The following is a 22,096-nucleotide window of genomic DNA, read 5'->3' as shown; positions in this document are numbered from 1 at the left end:
AAAAAATTACAGTTCCTGTCCTGATTGTGACACCTAACTGATACACACGCTATTTCCAGATTATGGTTTATCGCATTTTTATAGCTTCCGATAGGTAGGATTAACGACGCACAACTAAGTTAAGCAAATATATTTTTGTATTGCGGTTCATATTGTAGCCATAATAAGACAAGCAATAACACACAAAAACATATTCATCCACCCTCATTAAGGACAATATTGATCCACAGCTAATACAAAATCTAACACAATCCTATCCAAACCATCCAACACTATCATAAATGTCATTGAAATTGCTGCCAACATCCAATTCCAAAAAAATATCAAATAACTATTTTTAACACTATTTAAAGATGTATCATAGGGAAGTAAAACAGTAAATAGTATAGCATGTCGTTTGTTGATGGAAGAATCAGAAATACAGTTGACTAAATATGAAGTTGACGATCAGGAAAAATCGAGTTTATTTTCAGTCAACTTTCAAAATAAATCTAAATAATTTGGTTGTTTAATAAAGGTAAAATTAATTAATTACGTAACACTAAAAGTAAATTATGTAGTTTTTATTGTTGAAAGAGGATTATTTTAAAAGAAATTGTAAGAGCTACTACTTTTGGGTCATGGATGTAAAAACAACACGTTAATTAGTTATACGATGTCATGAAAACGCATGTATAATTGAATCATCAACAAAAAATATTACTGGTATATACGTATATGGGTATTAAACTTAAGTGTATCTCATTATATTATTATGTGTGAGAAATTTTAATGGTTTTATAGTCATGAGTTATTAAAGAATACAAAACGTATTACAATTACATGTACTTATTCTTATATGTATGCAACAGGTAAAATTAATATAAATAGTTATATTGACATAATCTAATCTAACGGTAATTGGTACAGAAATTACTTATCTAACGTATTATATTATATATAGGTACCTATATATATGTCAGGTCTTAAATTAAATTTATTCTTATTATATGATACTGCAAAATATAAAGGCTAATAGATAAATGCTTAAAATTTACTCCAGACATAAAAAATGTTGTAAACTCGAGTGAAATCATTCTCAGCAACAAAATTATATAAGTACCCCAAAAGATTTGAAATGAGATTTACACTATTCATACCTCAATATACCTTCAATATACCACGTTATCTGATCATAGTATACGCTTACATATTTATCAGTAATCTATTTTTATAAGAACCTTTTCGATAATAGATTTTTTCAACTATGATATGGTTTGTACGTCCTAGATTCGAGTTTTGAGCTTTTACTATACCAAAATACTATATAGCGTGTATTAATACATACATTATAAATACTGCGCAAATTTTTAGAGAATTAAACAGCGGTACCATGCATACAAGAGGACGATATTCATGAATACACTAACATATTGTATGGAAGGTTAATTTACGTGTATTTTAGTATATGCACGCGTGGTCCCGGTTTTCGACGTTTCGGTGTTTTTGTCGTCACTAAAATATTGTATTACTATTTATACTACCCGTTAACCGGGGTCGCCGATTAATTTCGATTGGCCGTGACCGGTGGGTTAGGTGGTCGTCGGCGGTTGGGCCATCACGTGAAAAATGGTGACATGAACAACTATACGGCCCCGTTGCCACCAAGTACGAATATATTATAATATATGCGTCACGTTCAGCTACTATGCGCGCATATATTGTTACTCGCATACACCGTCACTTCGTCCACCTCAAACACACACACACACACACACACACACACACACACACACACACACACACACACACACACACACACACACACACACACACACACACACACACACACACACACACATATGACCTCGAATAGACACACACACACACACACACCCGAAACAGACACATTATATATATTATATAATGAGTGTTTTTGCCTACGTGTAATTAAAAACGACGTGTCGTTTGGCGGTGTAGTGTACCGTGCCAATTAATTACTCTATACGCTACATATACGAGAGGATACATAAACATGTAAACATTATATACGTATATATGAACATATTATATTATATTTTATGTATATACACAAGTATACACATCACACGAGTACATGACCCGTGGTGGGGGGGGGGGGGGTTACGGGTGGTCGATTTCAGGAAAGTGTGGGTGTATGCGAAACTATACTGCTATATGGCGTCCGCGAGTCCTGCACCGTTGGAAAGCTGTAACTGTCAAACACACACACACACACACTTTCGGTACTCGGTTGGTAATTAACGAGAGTCACACACGACGGAAAGGGTGAGATAGAGAGAAGAGATGGTGTGGAGACGAAAAGAGAGCGGGATAGAATATTATAATATTATTACATATGTATTGTACGAAACATGACGGCTATTATTGTTATATGATTATATTGTGCAGATTTTGGCGCTACGATGGGATTTTCGTGAGTTTAACGCGTGGATTTGGTGATAAATTTGTATAATTTTATTGTGATAGAATATAAAGGGGCTATTTATTTATATTTCAGTGAGGCTGTCGATTTTACACACGACTATTGTTAACCATATAATTAAATAAAACTGCGTGAGGTAATAATATAGATTCGCTGTAACATTTTTCTTGTTGTTTTTTTTTAAATTTTTTGTACAATTCATTGTTCTCGAGAAATAATGTAGAACAATTACTGTACAAAGTCAGATTTATGTCCTCATTTCTAGGAATGAAGAGATCGAATATCATCAGACACGAGCGCATTCGACCGAATGAAATTGACAAACATATCCAACCAAACTTTTCACACATCGATTTACATATAACTGTTTAATAATGTGATTGATTAAATGTTCAATAATTTTACTTACAATTCATATCCACATGAACGACGGCTGTCAGCGAAGACTGACGTTGTCTCAGGGTCCAACGACTGGGATCAACTTCTCCGTTCATGTTTTCTTTTTCAATACTAGTATCAATATTACTAGAGCCACTATTGGTAACAATAATTGAATACTCTTCGTCGTCGTAAAAGTAATTCCACACTCGACATGTGAGTTCGGTGTGCAAATCGCTACGCGTTAATCCTGTCAAAGTCAAATCAACTTCTAGCACTCCTTCAGAGTTGTCACCTCCAGTAGAAGTGGACGAACTTGATGTGACAGTTGCTGTCGCGTAACCATCAATAGCAGTGACGTCTTGTTGTTGAGCAACGTTGATATCATCAGGATCGTCTGATTCTGGTTTTAATAACCGATTATCTCGAAACCATGCTACACGGGGTTTTGGTTTGCCTATAAAATAAATATTACATTAACTTAATATAATAACGTATTATATTTAAAATAAAATTATTTCGATAATATACACTCTTATAATATATTATTCTACTCATTTAATAGCTTATGTAAATCAGAACTTAATGAAATATTGAACCAAATATAGGTAGGTACAATTGTACAACATTAATAATAAAATACCAACTGAACTAAATTCCGTAAACACATAAAATCGTATTACTGAAGCGTGAATGTGTTATTTTTAAAATTTATTATCAACATTTCCAAACAAAACAACTATCATATAATAATTCTCAGATATTTTGTGTAACCTCAATAACTTAATAGTATTAAGTTAATACCTACTTAATTTAAATATCTCTAAAATATTTATAATTCTCTCATAATTATACAAGCTCAAATAAATACAATTTCAAAAACTTAAAACAAGTTTGAACCATTGGTCCATACTTTTTTTCAATTGAAATAAAAGGAATGAAATGCCTGCATTTTGTTTGAAAATAGATTACCCGTAAGTATTTCTGAAATCTATTAGGATTTAATAATAATAATTGATATTTAATATTCGAAGCGTTTGACGCGATTCTACTTTCATGAAATCAAACTAGAAAATTCATCATTAGAAAACCAATACATTTACTACTGTCATTAAATATTATAGACTTTATAATTCAAAGCATATTATTATAAGTGTATATACTTAAGAAAAGGTTTATAATAGATAATGTAGTAGGTAGGTATATTTTGTGTTTATTTAGTTTAAATTGATTGAAGTAAAGTGGAAAATTTCAATATTCTATCTTGAAAATGTTAAACTAACGATTAGCAAATTTAAATTTCTGTAAAGCTACTTTGTACCATGGTAAATTATTACCTATTTAATGGTAGGTACGTAATAAGTTTATTAGCATGGCTAATACGTGCAGATGAATAATACAATATCTGTTATAGAAAACATTTTTTTTAAATAGCTGTGATTTAAGATTTTATCCAAGACTTTTATAAATGTAAGAGTTATCTACCTTATAAGTTTTATTTAATTTTTCACATTTTAAAGCCTTTTGTGACACTTTTGAGCACTTTTATTATAAGAGATAAATCAAACGCCATTGTAAATTAATTTTTGTTCTACTATTATTAATTAATTACATATTTTATAGAAAAACATTATTTTAATTTGGATACATTTTTGCTATTACCTAAGAAGTAAATTTATCATTATATAATATGCAAAAGTATTAATAGATCATTTGCCTCAGGTCTATAATTTTCATAATTTAATATTATTTAAATAGAAACTTATAGATGTTTGGAAGTACCTAGATATTTTATAAAGGAGTTTTTTGTTGTACATTTAATTATTTACTATGGTTTTGAACAGTCATAATAATATAAAATTTTAATTTTAATAACATGCAAATAACAATTACTACTTAAATTTAATTAATCCCTAATTTTTGAGTATCACAAAAGAATAAATATATAATATACAGATATATTCAGGACATTAGCGTATTTGATATGGATAATTATTAGTCAGTAGCTAAAAAATGAATCAAATTACTAGAATCAATGATTAACAAAAATATATATTTTGTTACATATTTAAGCAATAAATTATCATAATGTATTACATTTCGATGATTCTATTTTAAAATGTCAAATTCCATTAGTTTGAGCTTCAACATCATGTGCATTTTCTTAATGCCCATTGAACTTAATGCGATATTAACATATCAAAATTATAATATAACATGCACGAAATATTTTGTACAAGGTTATTTAAATTTAATGTCACAAAAATTTCAGAGATTATAAATTATAATAGGTAGTCTTATATAATCCTTCACAGTTTTGTAATATTAAATTCGAAAACTCTGTTGTATAGAATAGCCTAAAATTTCAAGTTATATAATATCATAGATAATATAAAAATCGTATATTGTGTATGCATAATATGTTAAGAAAATACTTATATAATCTTGTATGTAGATGTATCCTATTATAATATGAGTTATAGGTACTATGATTTTGCAGTAGAGCTAAAACTTTTGATACAGTAGGTATAATATATCTTTTATCAATTGTATATAATTTTAAATCTATATATTTTTACACTACTGTGATCCTTTTATTTTCAAAAGATATCTTTGCTCTTTCCGTTAATATACTAATTCAAAATAAACATAAATAAAACAAAATTAATGTATGATTAATTAAAAATAGCTGCATGGTAAAAACTTTATGGTATTAAGAACTAATCTCCCTCTCATATTCACTTGAACGAAGAATATTAATGTATTATGAGTACTATGGTATTCAAAAAATTAATTCATGGTACCTACACCTCTATTTTCTAAACATTTGCCAAGATGTTTTAGCCTACTTGTTTCGAAAATCACCGGGAAATAAAAAAATATATGATTGATTTTGATTTAATTTGGTAATAGATACGACAATATCAGTTCTATCTAGTATCACTGTACAACACATTTATACAGTGTAAATAAGTATACCTACGAGTATACTACGAAATAGTTTTGTGCGACGATTATTCCTCAGTTTATAAAATAAAAAAATGCATGCACGTGGTGATATACTCGGTAGAATACTTATAGGATAAAAGGGTTTATAAATGTATAATCTGCATTTAACTATTAAATTATAATCGTTGCATAAACATGATTCAGCTATTTTTTTCCCCCAGTAATAGTTTCCTGGTAAAATTGGATATAAAATAAAACACACATTATTGTAAAACCATATACTACATAAATCCACCCGGAATCTAAAATTAAAATTCAACAACGCTTCGACTCATTTTTAAGGTTCTTGAATCATAATAACATAGTGTATTATGTATGGAGTTACAGGGAGTTAATAAATATTGTTATACTTTGTAATTTATATACATGAACTAAAAGGAATAGTTAAGCTGTTCTACTTGTTTACTCGGTAAAGAATATTATGAATAAATTCAACAAAAACGGGGAGAATTATTAATAAACCAACATTCACGTATTATGTATTATAACCTATAGTTTTTATTTTTTTATTTTTTGTAAAAAGATAATTAATTCTGCTCGTCGACGTTAGAAAGAACGAGCCGAGAATGCATTATTGCCAGATGTCTTTATATAAAAGGATAGCAATTTATTGTTTTCAATACTCGGGGGCTATAATCCGTACATCGTGTGGACAGCTCCAATCTAACGTTTGTCGTCTTCATAATTAAGATACACTGTATAGTGTATACACAATAAACATATTTCAAGTAACATGCACTTGGCTGGTGGTGGGTGCATATTAAATAATATGGAGACGATGATAGAAATAAATAAATAATTACCACGGGTATATAAGTGAAAATATGGTGATATGCATCATACTGTCGGCGGGGGAATATTAGTGGCGAGATGAATACCATACCGGGAACAACTGATAATGTTTACATACACACCGGCCCCAATATAAGGGTGTTCGTGAGTACCGCTGCGCACAAAGACGACGACCTACCCCGCTGCTTTTGTATTATTCAATGTACAAAGACAGTAAAATGAATGAGCGCAAAAGATTTTGGCCAGATTGTAAAACACGATGACAAACTCTGATGAGTCTGGCTATATATGCTTTACGCGTGACCCCATATCATATGAAGGTACGACTGTACCTACTATAGCGGAGTACCATTATTATTAATATTCTTAACGAACGCGATAAATAATAACTTTTAGACTCTGAGCGGAGCGAGGAATGTATTTTAAACTGCCATTGTAGATTATGTGACCTGTAAACTGTGCTCCAAACGCTACCGAAAGATATAACTGTAGGGTAGTACAATACTACGATACCATTATTATACTTACACAAATGGAAATTTGATTTCAACTATTATCATGGTACTTATTATATTATAACGAAACTAACCTCCATATACCCGGCAGCGAACACGCACGTCCGATCCCTCGACATAAGGCCCTACGACCGCCGTGGTTGTCGTGGTAGACGCCTCCGACCCTCGTTCATTTTTGCTATTCACGTTATCTCCGTCTTGTCGTCGCAGTAGCTGTCGACCCGTGGCCAAGTCCATAATTTCCATGCGATCCGGTGGCACTGCGTAATACAATACAAATATAATAATCACAAATTGTATAGAGTATTTAGCACGTCTTTATTGATTTATTAATAATAATTTATCTATTAAGTCATAATTTATATCGTAATCCACATATCTGTATCTATCATCACTAAACATGGATCGATTTCCTATATAATATATTTGTACGACGTATTTTATCCGTTATTTATTATTTATGCCAACCCTATTGCACATTATAGAAAAGTCCATAATTTATCATCTACTCGGATATTCTTTTTGCGTACATACCCTTTCCAACTATAGCTGTCTCGATTGACTAAACAGCAATAAAAAAAAAAAAATAAAAAAAATACCGTGACCTAGGGGAGACATTCCGAATTCCATCCGTAGAACTCGGCGACTGCTGTTATAACTGCCGTAACAATTTGCCATTTCACCGCATTCCACGCCCGACCAACTACTATTAGGTACCTATATTATTGTTTTATTGCGATGGTATTACCCGGATTGGCAATGATTGCAGCGGAAGATAAGTAAATTGTCCCCGTCGAATACCTCTACCAATACAAATGTATGTGGAGACGATTAATGATTTTGAAACTGCAAGTTGTGTCCAGTTACAGGGTTTAATAGAAAAAGACGTGACCAGAGTACCGAAATTACAATTGCGTGCGCATTACTATAGTAGGTAGGTATAGTAATTATCTTTGTACGTGCAGTCCGTCTTGCATGCGAACACTACGATGCTGTGTTCATCACCACATTGCCACAATTATGGTAATCGTTTAATGGGCAAAGAAGTGGTATGTTTTTACTTATAATATGACCAGTGATGGAAAAACTATGAGTTTATATATTTAAGTTTTTTTTCATTTAAAATTTTAGACAGGTAGTTAGATTTAACTTAGCGTTTAAAAACGAAAAAAATATGTTATCGTTAGAAAAAGCTTTTTTAAATTTTGATCTAGTATAGGTACTGGTGTATATTACGAACATTTTTTTTTTTAGGAAAATAAATATTATTCATTATTTTGTTAAACATTTTTACATAACGAGTCATAAAATTTAAATAAATTTAAATATTTTAGGTGAAATGATAAATCATTTTTAAGATATCAGCCAGTGCCATCGTACCGTAAATATAGGTACCTACTAGAAATTAACGACGGAATCTGATTCAGTATATTAGAGCCAATTATCATATTATATAGACGTAATAAAATAATATTATTGAAATCTATTTTTTTTTAACTGAACATTCTTTAATCATCGATAAATCATTATTATTAATATAGACCATGGGATCGTGCGTGTACGTTAGAGATATGATTTATTAAATGGGACACTAACTTATTGTGCACCGTTCGAAAAACGATTCCGAGCGTATTATCGAATTAATGACGAAGAGCGAAATAATTGCGATGAATAATTTTTTTTTATATATAAACTACAATAAAAGTTACAAATTGCTAATATGTACAATAATGAGAAAGTTAATTTTTTGTTAATAGGTTAGTTATTTATAAAATTGAAAACGAGTAATAAATGTATTATTGTTTTAATTTCAAATAAATTGCGAACGTCGACCGTCTTTTGTAACGATTACTGTATAATAATAAATGCAAAGGAATCAACGGATTCTACTAACGCCGTTTCGATTCATGACTGTCTACTGTCATACAAAACCTGCCATCACCTTTTCACCCTTTCAACCCTCTCTTGATCACTACCGCGTCTACTCTTACTACACACTTTTTCCCGCCAGCATTCATGTATACGCCATCGTCCGTGGAATCATTCTACTGCTACCCACCTACTCATGATTGTATTTCCTTTAGACTCCCTTTCTTCCGTCACCAAGCACAGAGGAAAATAATAATAATAATAATAGCAATAGTAATAGTAATAATAACAATAATAATAACAACGACTCTATACAGTCACACCACCGACGTTCAAGAGCTTTTCATTTCACCCCCGTCCCACTCGCTACGTCATTTCATCCCTTCCGCTACTGCTACTCTCGACAACACTGCCGCAGCGTCCCCATCCCTCGTGTACCACCGCCACCGGGTGCTGCCGCCCGAACGAGATCGATATAGCAGCGCGCAAGTACACCCTCTTCGCCACCACCCAATCTACTCCACTCTCGCCCTAAACCATCACGACTTGCCAAGCCACCGCTCCGCGCGTTACACGTCGCCTACGCGCGGTCACCCAGCGCGCGCTGTCGTCAAACCCTGCCCGGATGCCCGTCCGTATATTCACACTTCCTCCGTCCAACTGTCGCGCCGCCAACACCACCCCCGCCTACCGCGCCAAATGACGACGACCGTCCAAAAAACCCATCCACTTTGTACGCCGCCGCTCACTCGTTCATCCTTGGCCCACCCATTCGCGTGTACACGCGTACGCCGCGCCACCACGATGCAAGTATAACGACGTAACCGGCTTCCGCGCCGTGAACTCGTTACCGGCGACAGCGTGACGCAACATTTATATACGAAGAATGTCGTGGACAAACCTAGTCGCTCTAGGTCGTTGCGGTATTCGACCAGACGTAATACAAAATATACGCTTCACATGTATGGTTATATATACATGGTATCTGATGCGGCCGCAGTGGTGATGAATTTCCACCCGGATGTTCTCGTGCTCTGTATATATATATATATATATATATTTATATATATTGTACAAATGTACACGATACACACACACACACACACACACACACACACACACACATACATATGACCGGGTGGTGGGTACACGAACCTATCTCTCTTCCACTCCATGTCCATCTCTCACGTACCCTCCTCCCTCACCATTTAATCCACCCTGATCACCTTTTTGCACCGAAAAACCAAGCAACAACCCGAGCAGAAGCTGAATCCACCCACGTATTATAATACACGGCAAAAGTCTCGTTCCCAGCGGTTGCTCGTCCCGGCATTGCTGTCTGCCGGCCTGTAATCTCCCGCCGCTGCTACCCATATACTACGACCATTATTACTTATTAGCAACACCATACAATTTTCTGCCTTTATTTGTACACCTATATATATTATATCGTTTCATGTTTTGCTGTTCGCAATTTTATACATATAAACTATACAGAGTTAAAAGAGAGAGAGAGAGAGAGAGAGAGAGAGAGAGAGAGAGAGAGAAAGAGAGAGAGATATTATAGATACGGAGGTGTATTCTCACGCTCAGCACCAAATCCTAACCTTAATCATATTAATAATGGAAATGTCTAAAGAGCTCTTTCGTGGAATCCCTAACAACGTTTTCCGTAGTATTAAATTAATTATAACAAATTACATTATTTTTCAATCATTGTAATTTGATTTATGAAAGTTTTAAAATGTAATTAATACCACGAAATAATTTGTTTATATTGTAATCACACTCTGAAATGGCAAAGTATTAAACTTTAAGCGCAATATTATAACATGGAATTTCCAATTTAATTCAACGACAAACAAAAAACTAACAAATAATAATAATAGTACAGTTTTATCAATGCTACGTCATATTTTTTATTCACTATTATACATTGCAGAGACATCTATTTAATTTAAAAACTAGAAAAGGATGGAGGCACTTTTTTTATTCCTTATAAGAATATTAGATTTATATTGCGTAATTTTGTAAAAAAAATTCGAACACTTAATTACCAAATTTGAATCAACTAATTTTTCCTCTTTAATTTTATATACTGTTATAAGTGTATAAATAATAAATATATCTGTTGTAACCACAACTGTCTCATAACATCTAGGTTAAGTAACTATGCATTATATCTATAACGAAATATCCCTAAAATATATTTATGAAGAAAGTATTTTTGCTATGATTTTAATGATTTAAATGATATAGACTTACCGATCACAGTTAGGTTTACTTTAGAATTGCGGGTTTGAGCTAATCTAAAATCAACTCGGCACCGGTAAAGGTGAATAGCGTCTTTTACGCTGACCCGGTCGATACGTAATTCCGATGAATAATATGTCGATACAGTAGATTTCTTTTGACTATTTACTTTCGATTTCAATTCTCCTTCTGCTGTATTTACGTTAACATGAAAATGTGCTCGGTCACCAAACACTCGTTGGTCAGACCATCTTTCTGCACCCGTGGTCATTAAATGATACGACGTGGAGTCATACGGCTGATGAGTATGTGTAGAAGAAGATCTGGCATCCACGCTATTAATTAGTTATAAAAATATGAACATGTTAATAATAATAAATATTGCAACAGTAACATGCAGAAATTTTTTAATTAAATAAATAACTAAATAATACAGAAAATACAATAATAGATATGTAATTGATTAAAAATCGATTTAAAATGTTGACTCCTCAAAATTCTTGTCGAAGTACTTTTTTCAAAGATTTAATCAAAGTGTATTATTACTTTTTGTATTAATAATAATCTCTCATATTAATAACACAAATTCCTTAATAAAATAGGTTTCTAAAAATAACTAAGTAAATTATTATATCTACATCTAAATACCTATATGAGTTTTCAAATTTTGAAAAATCCATACACATTTTGAAATTTAACGAATAACGTAATAATACTATATTCCATAAACTTATAAAGTTTTATATCTGATATTAAAATTGTAAATTTTAATAAAATAATATTATAAAATTAATTTCGCCGTAAATCAAACTTTAAATGTCTATAAACCGAATGTAGACAAAGGATGTTCTTATAATATAAGTAGTAAGAATATGACATTGTAATGGTTAAACTTGTATTAAGAGTAAAATATAGTTGGTAGAAAAATTAGCACAGGATTTCAGTAATGGTCCTCAATGACCTTTAAAAACCAAAGAAGAAGAAATAGAAACTTCAAACCTATTACCTGCATTTCATATTATTTTTTCACTATATTACTTTTTTTTAAAACAATTTTAACTCAGTTTTATTTTAACCTTATATTGTATAAAAAAAAATGTTGTTTTTAATTTTTAGAAAATAAAAATAATAAGAATTTTTTGATTACTTGACAAGATTTTAAATGTTTTCAGAATTATTGAGGTTATATATAATATAAATAAAGTGTTTTATAAAATAACAACTTAATTTTAAGTTAAAATATGGAATTTTATTTAAAGAATAATTATATTTTGTAGAAACCGTATTTTTCAAAGCAAATCCTTCTGGCTGCTAAATACTTTTACTAATATCTATTGGGTAATTATCAATTTATAATTTCAATTTAATAATTAATTTTATATATTTTATCTCCCAATAAATTAGTGAAAATTTCTATTTTAAGTGGCAATATTCGATGTATTAGAATAATGAATTGCTCTGAGTATAAACATTAGCATGCCACTAGAAGGTGATAAGAAAATCTTTGATGATAAATTAGACTTGATCGACTTGAAAATAAAATAAATTGTAGGTATTCTGCAGAACTTAGTTAAATATTTCTTTCAACAGAAAATAATTTATTTTAATCCATATGATACTAACTATTCAATTTAATTTGTTTGACTTATTTGTTATTTATTACATGTTATTTCATTTTTGAAAAGGAAATTATTGAATTAATAATTTGTTGGGTGATAACTGAAATCTGCAACGTCACTATAAATGTGTAGATATATTGTGATATTTCAAAAACATTTCATCATTGTTATGCTTATGTTGAAATTAACAAATATTTCAATAAAATTAATTATTGATGTATATATTATATAATATTTTCCACTATAAAATCTTCATAATTATCATGCATATTGCTAAAATTATTATTACAATATATGTATTCCTACCATAGGTTTATTATACTACTTCATCAGAAACCAAAGGTAAAAATATCAAAATTGAATTAAATAAACAATGTAGGTACTCAAAGAAAATTTTAGAAAATACAAAATATGTAAAAATATGTAATACAATGCATTTAAACATTAAATCTTTATTAAAATATAAAAATGATCAAAACCAAAATATGCATTAAGAAGATATTATAAAAATGTTTAATTTTAGATGATGTATGAATAAATTATTTTAATAAACCTATATCAAACAATATTTTTGAGGATTCTTTTATAGTTTTATTATCTCAAGATTTAATTACTAGTAGAAGTCGTTTCATCTTTGCATATCTACATTTTCGACTACTATTAATAACTTCCTCATATTAAAACTTTGAACATAACTACATAATTAATATTTGATGTTTATTAAAAGGTTGCTATATATTTCCTTTTGCCATTCTTTGCTAATCTTACGTATTGAACTGCAAAACTTAAACTCATATTTGAGTCATACTTCCAAGAAATATCCTTAAAATCGTGTATAAAACGAAAAATACTTAAAATAGAAATCAAGAACACGACATTTTAATGTTTTACAGAGATATTGTAATACGTGTATTATTATAATTTATAATATTTTAAAATCTATAGTGCTTTGAAAATGGCTAAGTTCAAAATATGTGTTAATAAGCTTATATCGTAAGTTCACGAAAAATATTAAAGAATTATGAACATAAAAAATATTATTCTCTTTCATTATTATGGTCATTTTCCGTCTAAAATCAAATTTTAAAGATATGTGAATCTTTTGGTTATAAGTTTTATAATAATATGCGTAGCCACGCAGGATATTCTTAACATAAACAGTAAATATGTACCAACTCGTATATTGTAACATTATCATAACAGTGGATCAATTATAAATTTAAATCAGTATTATCTTTTAGAAATATAGGTAGTTCTGTGCAATATTTCAGATTAAAAATTCGAATTTTCTTGAATGGTATAAAAATATAAAATTTAAAAGTTCTATGGGAGATAAAAATAGTAATGTCATAAATTGTATATTATAAAGGTTTCAAATAATTATTTTTATGAGTTATTATTATTTTAATTAAATTCTATGTTAAGATCAAATATTATTGGTATATAAAATAAAAACAAGTTATCAACGTTTAATTTATTAATTTAAGGATACTAAACTAATTATTATAAATATGAATACAAATTAAGTTTTTTTCTTAGATATTTAATGGCATTTTAAAACCTTTTAAAAATGAAAAAACTGTATATTTTATAGATTGTTTATTAAAACTTGAAATATAATACCCACATTCAAATTAAAATAAATAAGAGAATAATATTATAGAAAATTAAAATTACATTGAATCGCGAGTAATATATACTTATTTTAATCGTTAACTTGCATTTTAAATCTCGTTTAATGTAAATGGACTTTTCTTACTCTGTATCTATATTATAAGTTCTAAAAATGATTGTATCGTTTTAATCTGTGGAGCGCAAATATTATTGTTCAAAATAAAACGATACTAAATTGTTTAATACCTGTAAATCGGTGTGCCCAGGTCATCACGGTACCATAAAACCAGTAGTACAGCATCGCGTAAATTTGCACCAGATGCAAGGGAGCTTTCGCCATCAAGGGGCGGTGAATCAGCTCCTGGATCAGATAAATCATCTTCTTCGTCGGATACCAAAGATATATCACAAGGTAAACGAGCTTGCTGCCCCGCGACTGCTCTTACGTGGTAAACTGGAACTATATAATATAAAACATTATGTGTGTAGTCATAAAACAATTGTAACAACATTTAAATATTAATACATCGAGAATGATAAACAAAAAATATAGTATGACAAAAATAATATATTTTACATTTATGAATTATATATATGAAGTTACATGTGTGTTGTGTGTATATTATAATTTCAGTACCAAGGTATATTTTATATAATAATTTGATAGGATTTTATGCTAGTATAAAAAAGTTGTTGGTTTAAACTAAATGTCTATGTGGCTGGTTCAATATTTCAATAAAATTAGTTACACAAAATCTAACTGTTTTCACCCATCTAATTATCAACTGCTTATCAAATGGCTTGAAAGATGAGTTTGATATTTCACAAGCGATTTATTGACATTTTCTTAAGAACGTTTAGTATATCGTTTTAGAAAACAAAATATATTCTTCATTTCAAATACGCAAATGTTAAATATAAATACCATATTTACTCATTCATAAAATATCTATTTATTTATCAAGTGTATAATTAGAATTCATGAAACAAATAAAAAATTAAATTTTTAAATGACGAACTTGGTTATTCTGATGTTTTGTGTAATATCTTTAAAGACTTAAATGCATTCAAATATTAAAAATTTTACTAAAAAGTACAAATGGTGAAATATTTAATATTTTAACTGATGGCGGCAAACGCTGGTTATGATACAAACGAAACAAAGACCGACGACAGTAAATGTTGTTGTGGCGTATTAATCTTAATGGTAATCATTTAGATATTTTATAAACTATTTTTAAGTTAAGTAAACACGTTATAATATTAATATAGCCGTCACATTTTAGTCATAAATATGAATTGGCAATATTATACCAATTATAACAAATTATTATTATTTTTAAATTTTAAATATAAAAATGACTACCTAACGCTCTGCTATACATTAAGTGTCAATACCATTGCAGTAATTAGTTATGTACGGAAAACAATTCTAAGCAAAGAGGATCTATCAGCTTATGTTAACAAAGGTATTTTATATTATTTCTATTAATTTATTTTATTATACTCTTGGTCATTAGTATTATAATAGGTTAAATTAATTTTTGCCAAAAAAAAAGCATTTGAAAATGTTATTACGTGTATAGAATATTATAATAGGTAATATTTAAAACAACATTTTTAGTAAGCATTTTTCATGTTTTCATCTAATTTACTAACTATACAATTTTTTGGAGAATTTTTGAGTTTTATTTAGATTTTATATGTGTTGCTGCATATAAATTACCAGTGTAATAGAAAAGAAAATAATATACAGAAAATTCCAAGTATGCAAATGCTATGAATAATAATTTCTATATAAATTTGATATTTATATTAGTTTATAATATAATAAATACTTAATATAGTTACAACCTACTCATTTTAAACGGCATTGGAAATATGTATAACAAAGTTAAATCAGTTTTCTCTTAATAACGTTCAAAACACATAACACGACTTGTAACAAAAAAAAAAATAAAAAATATTTTTAGTTTTACATAAAATAAGAATATAAATACGGTAGACTACGGTTATTTGACTCATTCGAATATTAGACTTAAACAGGGTAGTCCCGATTAAATGTAAGCTTACACAAATATTCGTCTTTTAGACTCAGTATAGCAGTAATTTTCAATTATTAATGAGGTCAATTAAAAGATAAAATACATAATGAAGTAATTTTTGTACATGTTGTACCATTTTCCTTTCATAGTAAAATGTATATTATTATATATTTTTACATACTATATAGTATATTTAACATGTTATTATTATGAACACTTTACTAAATACAACGAAACGCAGAATAAATAAACATCCATATTAATTTTAAAGTATTTCCTTTTCTGCATGTAAGATGCGCATCACTAATCATACCTAATATACAAATTTTTAATGTAGATCTTTCTACTTTTCTTATAATATTGTTCTTACTAAATTATTTTATAGGTGACTTGAAATTGTGAGCCGAGCAGTTATCTCCCTACAGAGACTTTAAATGTTGACCAAATATTTATAATGGCATTCTCTAGACATCATATATAAAATAATTTTCAATAGATATATTAGATTTAGATTTATGTTGGACATTTTACGATTTTTTGTGATGTTTTTCAATTTATGTTTAATATACTTTTGATTGAAAGTAAAATAACTTGTAAATCCTTATACCAGTTAGAAAATATTTAAATTACAGCCAATATTTTTTGCAATTAATTGAACACTTTAAATGATAAAATTCGTCAAAACTTCGAACTTATATGAATTACTTTAAGTTCAACTTTAAATGAAATTGGGTAAATAAACGAAAACTAAATTACAATTTTAGTTTTAGATTCTGAGCGGAGCGATGAATGTATTGATTTTACCATGATGTGTGTTTTTTTTTTTTTTTTTTGTGTCTGTCATCACGTTTTGGGGCAGTAAAAATGCTTCGATTTTTGACTTCAGTACCTCGTTCGATCAGAAAGTGAATCTAGTTGGTACTTTCGGGGGTCAAAAGTAAAAAATTCTTAATACTTTTTTAAATAATTGAGAAAAACAAACTAAAAATTAAGGGAAAAACGGGAAATTTTACGCACACTCATTTTTCGAAAAAATCGATTTTGGTTTTTGATGTAACTTTAAAACAAATGACCAAAGATACATGCAATTTTCACCTAATGTTTATATAAGTATATTCTATCCACCATGCAATTTTCAAAAAATTTCGACTTAAGTTGAACTATTCATAGGCATTTCAAATTTTCGATCATTATTAGTTTTTTTTTAATTAATATCGATTAAAATTTATTTGTTAGGCAGAAAAGCTTGAAAATTTAATACAAGGCTCTTAACATATTGTTACAATGGCAGTTGAAAAATAAAAGAAATTCATAGTCACAATTTTTTTTTATAAGCATTCAAAGTTTGAATTTTGACAAAATACGTAAAAATCACGAAAATTCACAAATTATTTTAAGCTAGAAATTCATAAAAAATTTTCTTTTTAAATCTAAGATTTAAAAATTTAATACAAGATTCCTTACAAGTTTTTCAATCTTTATCACAAATAAAAATTCCACCTGAAATTCAAATTAAATTTTTATGAGTATTTGAAATTTAAATTTTTACAACATTGGATTTTCACTTTTAGCGATTTCCTTATTTTGGTGTAACTCTAAAACAAATTACCGCAGATACTTGAAATTTTGACTGAATGTTTATATAGGCGTTTTATATATTTGATAAAAGTTTCAAAATATTTAGAGTTGTTTTGAGCTGTTGACTGACATTTTAATTTTTCAACTTTTTTAGTTTTTTTTTCTATAAATATCGATAAAAATTTATTTGTTCGGTAGAAAAGCTTGAAAATATTATACAAGGCTTCTAACACATTGTAACAATAGAAGTTAAAAAATATTAAAAATTCGTAGGCACGATTTTTTTTTATAAGCATTTAAAGTTCAAATTTTGACTAAATACGTAAAAATTACGGCAATGTTCAAATTATCTTAGATAGAAATTCATAAAAGTTTTTCTTTTTAATTCTAAGATTTGAAAATTTTATACAAGGCTCCTAACATATTTTTACAATAGAAGTTGAAAAATAAAAGAAATACATAGTCACAATTTTTTTTTATAAGCATTCAAAGTTTGAATTTTTACAACATATTATGTAAAAATCACGAAAATTCGTAAATTATTTTATGCTAGAAATTCATAAAAAAATTTCCTTTTATATCTAAGATTTGAAAATTTAATACAAGGCTCATTATATATTTTTACAATAGCAATTGGAAAATAAAAGAAATATATAGTCACAATTTTTTTTTATAAGCATTTAAAGTTCAAATTTTGACTAAATACGTAAAAATTACGGCAATGTTCAAATTATCTTAGATAGAAATTCATAAAAGTTTTCCTTTTTAATTCTAAGATTTGAAAATTTAATACAAGGCTCCTAACATATTTTTACAATAGCAGTTGCAAAATAAAAGGAATACATAGTCACAACTTTTTTTTTAAGCATTCAAAGTTTGAGTTTTGACAACATATTATGTAAAAATCACGAAAATACAGAAATTATTTTAAGCTAGAAATTCATAAAAAATTTTCTTTTTATATCTAAGATTTGAAAATTTAATACAAGGCTCATAATATATTTTTACAATAAAAATTGAAAAATAAAAGAAATGCGTAGTCACAATTTTTTTTTACAAGCATTCAAAGTTTGAATTTTGACAACATATGTAAAAATCACGAAAATTCGCAAATTATTTCAAACTAGAAATTCATAAAAAATTTTCTTTTTAAATCTAAGATTTGAAAATTTTTAATAATCTATAATATATCCTAGACAGATAAACCGTCTTCGCTCAGAATCGTTTTTTGTATACAATGATATAATATCATTGGATTCAAATTTAATTCCATCCATTACAGTAACCCCTTGTAACCATCTGTACAGCAGAGCGACATACACGACTTACCCGCCTTTTTTTTATTAAAGTTCATAAAAATTATTTGCAAGGACCAGAAACGTTTCGCCATTACATATATTATTATTTCCTATACATAGTTAATTTTTTTTAAACATTTATTATGTTTGTTTATGTTACTTTTAAGTTATTTATACCATGAACCTATTTACACCGGCCTAAGGTTCATTAGTATAAATTTACCTAACAAATTAATAACATTTAGTCATATTTTATGTAATAATATTATAATAATCATTATATGTTTAGAATTTGTGCAATTTGATCTTGGTAAAAATAATTTCAAACAACTGTTTTACCAACTGATAAAAAAATAAATTTCCGATATAACAATAAAATTAATTTATATGATATATAAAATATCTAAAATATCTATAGAGAATTAGAGTTTTAGTACTTCTTCATTTAGAATCGCTTTTGTGAGCGGTGATTTATTATTGAAATTAATGTGACCTACTCAATGACTAGGTACAGTTAATATACACCTTACTAACAGAGAGTTACCAGGTTTATTTCCTCTTATTCTGTATAATTTATGTTAATTCAAGATTAAAATATTATAGTTGTCGAGATTTCTTACTATACTTTAAATAAATAAACTCTTTTTAAATTGTATTTTAGTTTTTACTAAATATCCTAAAAATCCGTTAATTTTTTTAAAGACAACTGGCAGATTGGATTTAATAAATTGTGACCAATTTCCACAATATGTATAACAAAAAATAAATTGTCCATAACTGTTTTTGGTAAACGCTATATCCTCACTTATAAATTGAACTAATATCAGTAACTCCAGCATGTTTACTAGGTGAGTGACTTGCGAACGGTAGAGTACCCATGTTTTTTTTAATATCCAGCAACTCAATATTTAATATTATGAAAATTTCAAAAGCACAAGCCCAGGAATACAACAATACATTTTTATTATAGAAATATCCCAGAAGTTTCCACTTACAATTTTCTGGGAAACAGGAAATTGAATTTTATTATTTTACATACCTATGTGCATGCTTGTTGAATTTAAACAAACTTAAATTATTTTATTGATAGATAATCATTAGAGAACATATATAAAATATAATAGTGCTTAATATTATTCATATAAATCAGGTTAAGGAGTCATGCAATTTATATACTATTTTTAATTTCATACAGACATTTGTTTTAACGTTGTATCTTGTATGATACAACTGGATGTTTTTGTTTTTACGCTATACTTGAAATATAATTCTTTTGTATAATCTTCTTTTTTTTATATATATATATATATATATGGAAACAAAATTTTAAAAATGTTTTCTCTCCCTATCTCTATGATGAAAACGGAACAAAAACTCACCGACGCCGTCGTTTAAAAAAAAAAAAAAGTAGTTGCTATAACTGCGACAGTGTAGTAGGGGGAGGGGGTGCGACAAACGGGACGCCTGACCGGACGCCCGAAGCCCGTTTGCCTGTATCAAGCCAGATGATTTACCGACCCTTTTACCCGAGACGTACGCTTCCAGCGAGAAAAATAACATTACTAAATAAGATGGATATAAAACGCTTTAAGCACGCCTACTTCTTCCTTTTTTTTAGACGGTATAAAAAAAAAAGAGTTTTATTCGTGTCTATCCTCTGAAGTCCGGTGCCGACCAGTCCCGAAATTTAATTCGATTATACATAAATTATGGCAATAATAATTGTCACTAATGTTTTTGTTTTATAAATTAAAACCCTCTGTAACCATTCAAAAACATCAGTTAAATTTTTAGTTAATAAGTTCACAATATTAGGGTCTAAATAGGTATAGGTCTTATTGAAACATTTCAATCCATAAATACAAAAATTGTTTTTAATGTAATTTAATGTAAATTTGTTATTTAAATTAAAAACTAATCTGATCAAATTTCTGATGATTATTATTATTTGTTTTAAAACCCATAAAATAATTAGTAGAAAATCAATAATTCGTTTTTCCATCACTCATGCACTTTATTTTTTCTTCAATTTAAATATCTAACGAGTGTAAATATTTACACCTAATGGCCAATACAAACAACTTCTACTACCAATTTAAAAATTAGTTTGAATTTTGAGTACCATACAATACAAGCTGTTTTTTTAAATGTGTTTAAATTGCAATTATTTATTTTTATGTCATTGGTACTTATATTTCCTGTTCGATCTTTTTTTCAATAGCTTCAGAGCCTGTACATTTTTATGCTTAAATATTCACCACCTATATTTTACTGACATAGTTTGAACTTCGAATAATTAATACAGACAAATAAAATTATCTTAACTGAATAAGTTCAAGAATTTCCCCAAAACAATGATATTCATAAATCATAACAGTTATTAAAAAAATATTGCAGACTATATAAAAGTTGTCTTTATTATTATAGTTATATAGTTATATCATTGTTTCCATTTATTTTATTTTCAGATTCAGACTTTAGCACGTGTTATTTATTATTTCAAACTAATTTTAAAAATAATTTTAAATTGTGAATAATTTAATAAAAGTATGTGATAAAATGAGTGATGAATATTTAACTTACTTTGGCACTAAACAAGAACATCAAATTAACATTAATATGATAAGTATAATATGTATGTTATTTCATCTTGAACATAATAACTAATAACAGATAAATGACT

The 22,096-nt window shown here is 28.4% G+C and overlaps 1 protein-coding gene across 1 annotated transcript in view; it reads right to left on the bottom strand.

The window, feature by feature from the left end:
• The window catches only part of LOC107172259 (uncharacterized), a 69,470-nt gene that overhangs the window by 35,953 nt on the left and 11,421 nt on the right, over window positions 1-22,096 (bottom strand). The window contains exons 3-6 of the mRNA XM_015522580.2: window positions 14,739-14,952; window positions 11,272-11,594; window positions 7,212-7,397; window positions 2,853-3,278 (exon numbers count right to left, since the gene is read on the bottom strand). Of these exons, the coding sequence (XP_015378066.2) occupies window positions 2,853-3,278; window positions 7,212-7,397; window positions 11,272-11,594; window positions 14,739-14,952 (1,149 nt within the window). The remainder of the gene's footprint in view (window positions 1-2,852; window positions 3,279-7,211; window positions 7,398-11,271; window positions 11,595-14,738; window positions 14,953-22,096) is intronic.

Source organism: Diuraphis noxia, unplaced genomic scaffold, assembly GCF_037042655.1.
Source record: "Diuraphis noxia isolate RWA-SAM2 unplaced genomic scaffold, SU_Dnox_SAM2 contig0001, whole genome shotgun sequence".
NCBI classification, from domain to species: Eukaryota; Metazoa; Arthropoda; class Insecta; order Hemiptera; family Aphididae; genus Diuraphis; species Diuraphis noxia.
This window is presented reverse-complemented; position numbering and strand designations above follow the sequence as displayed.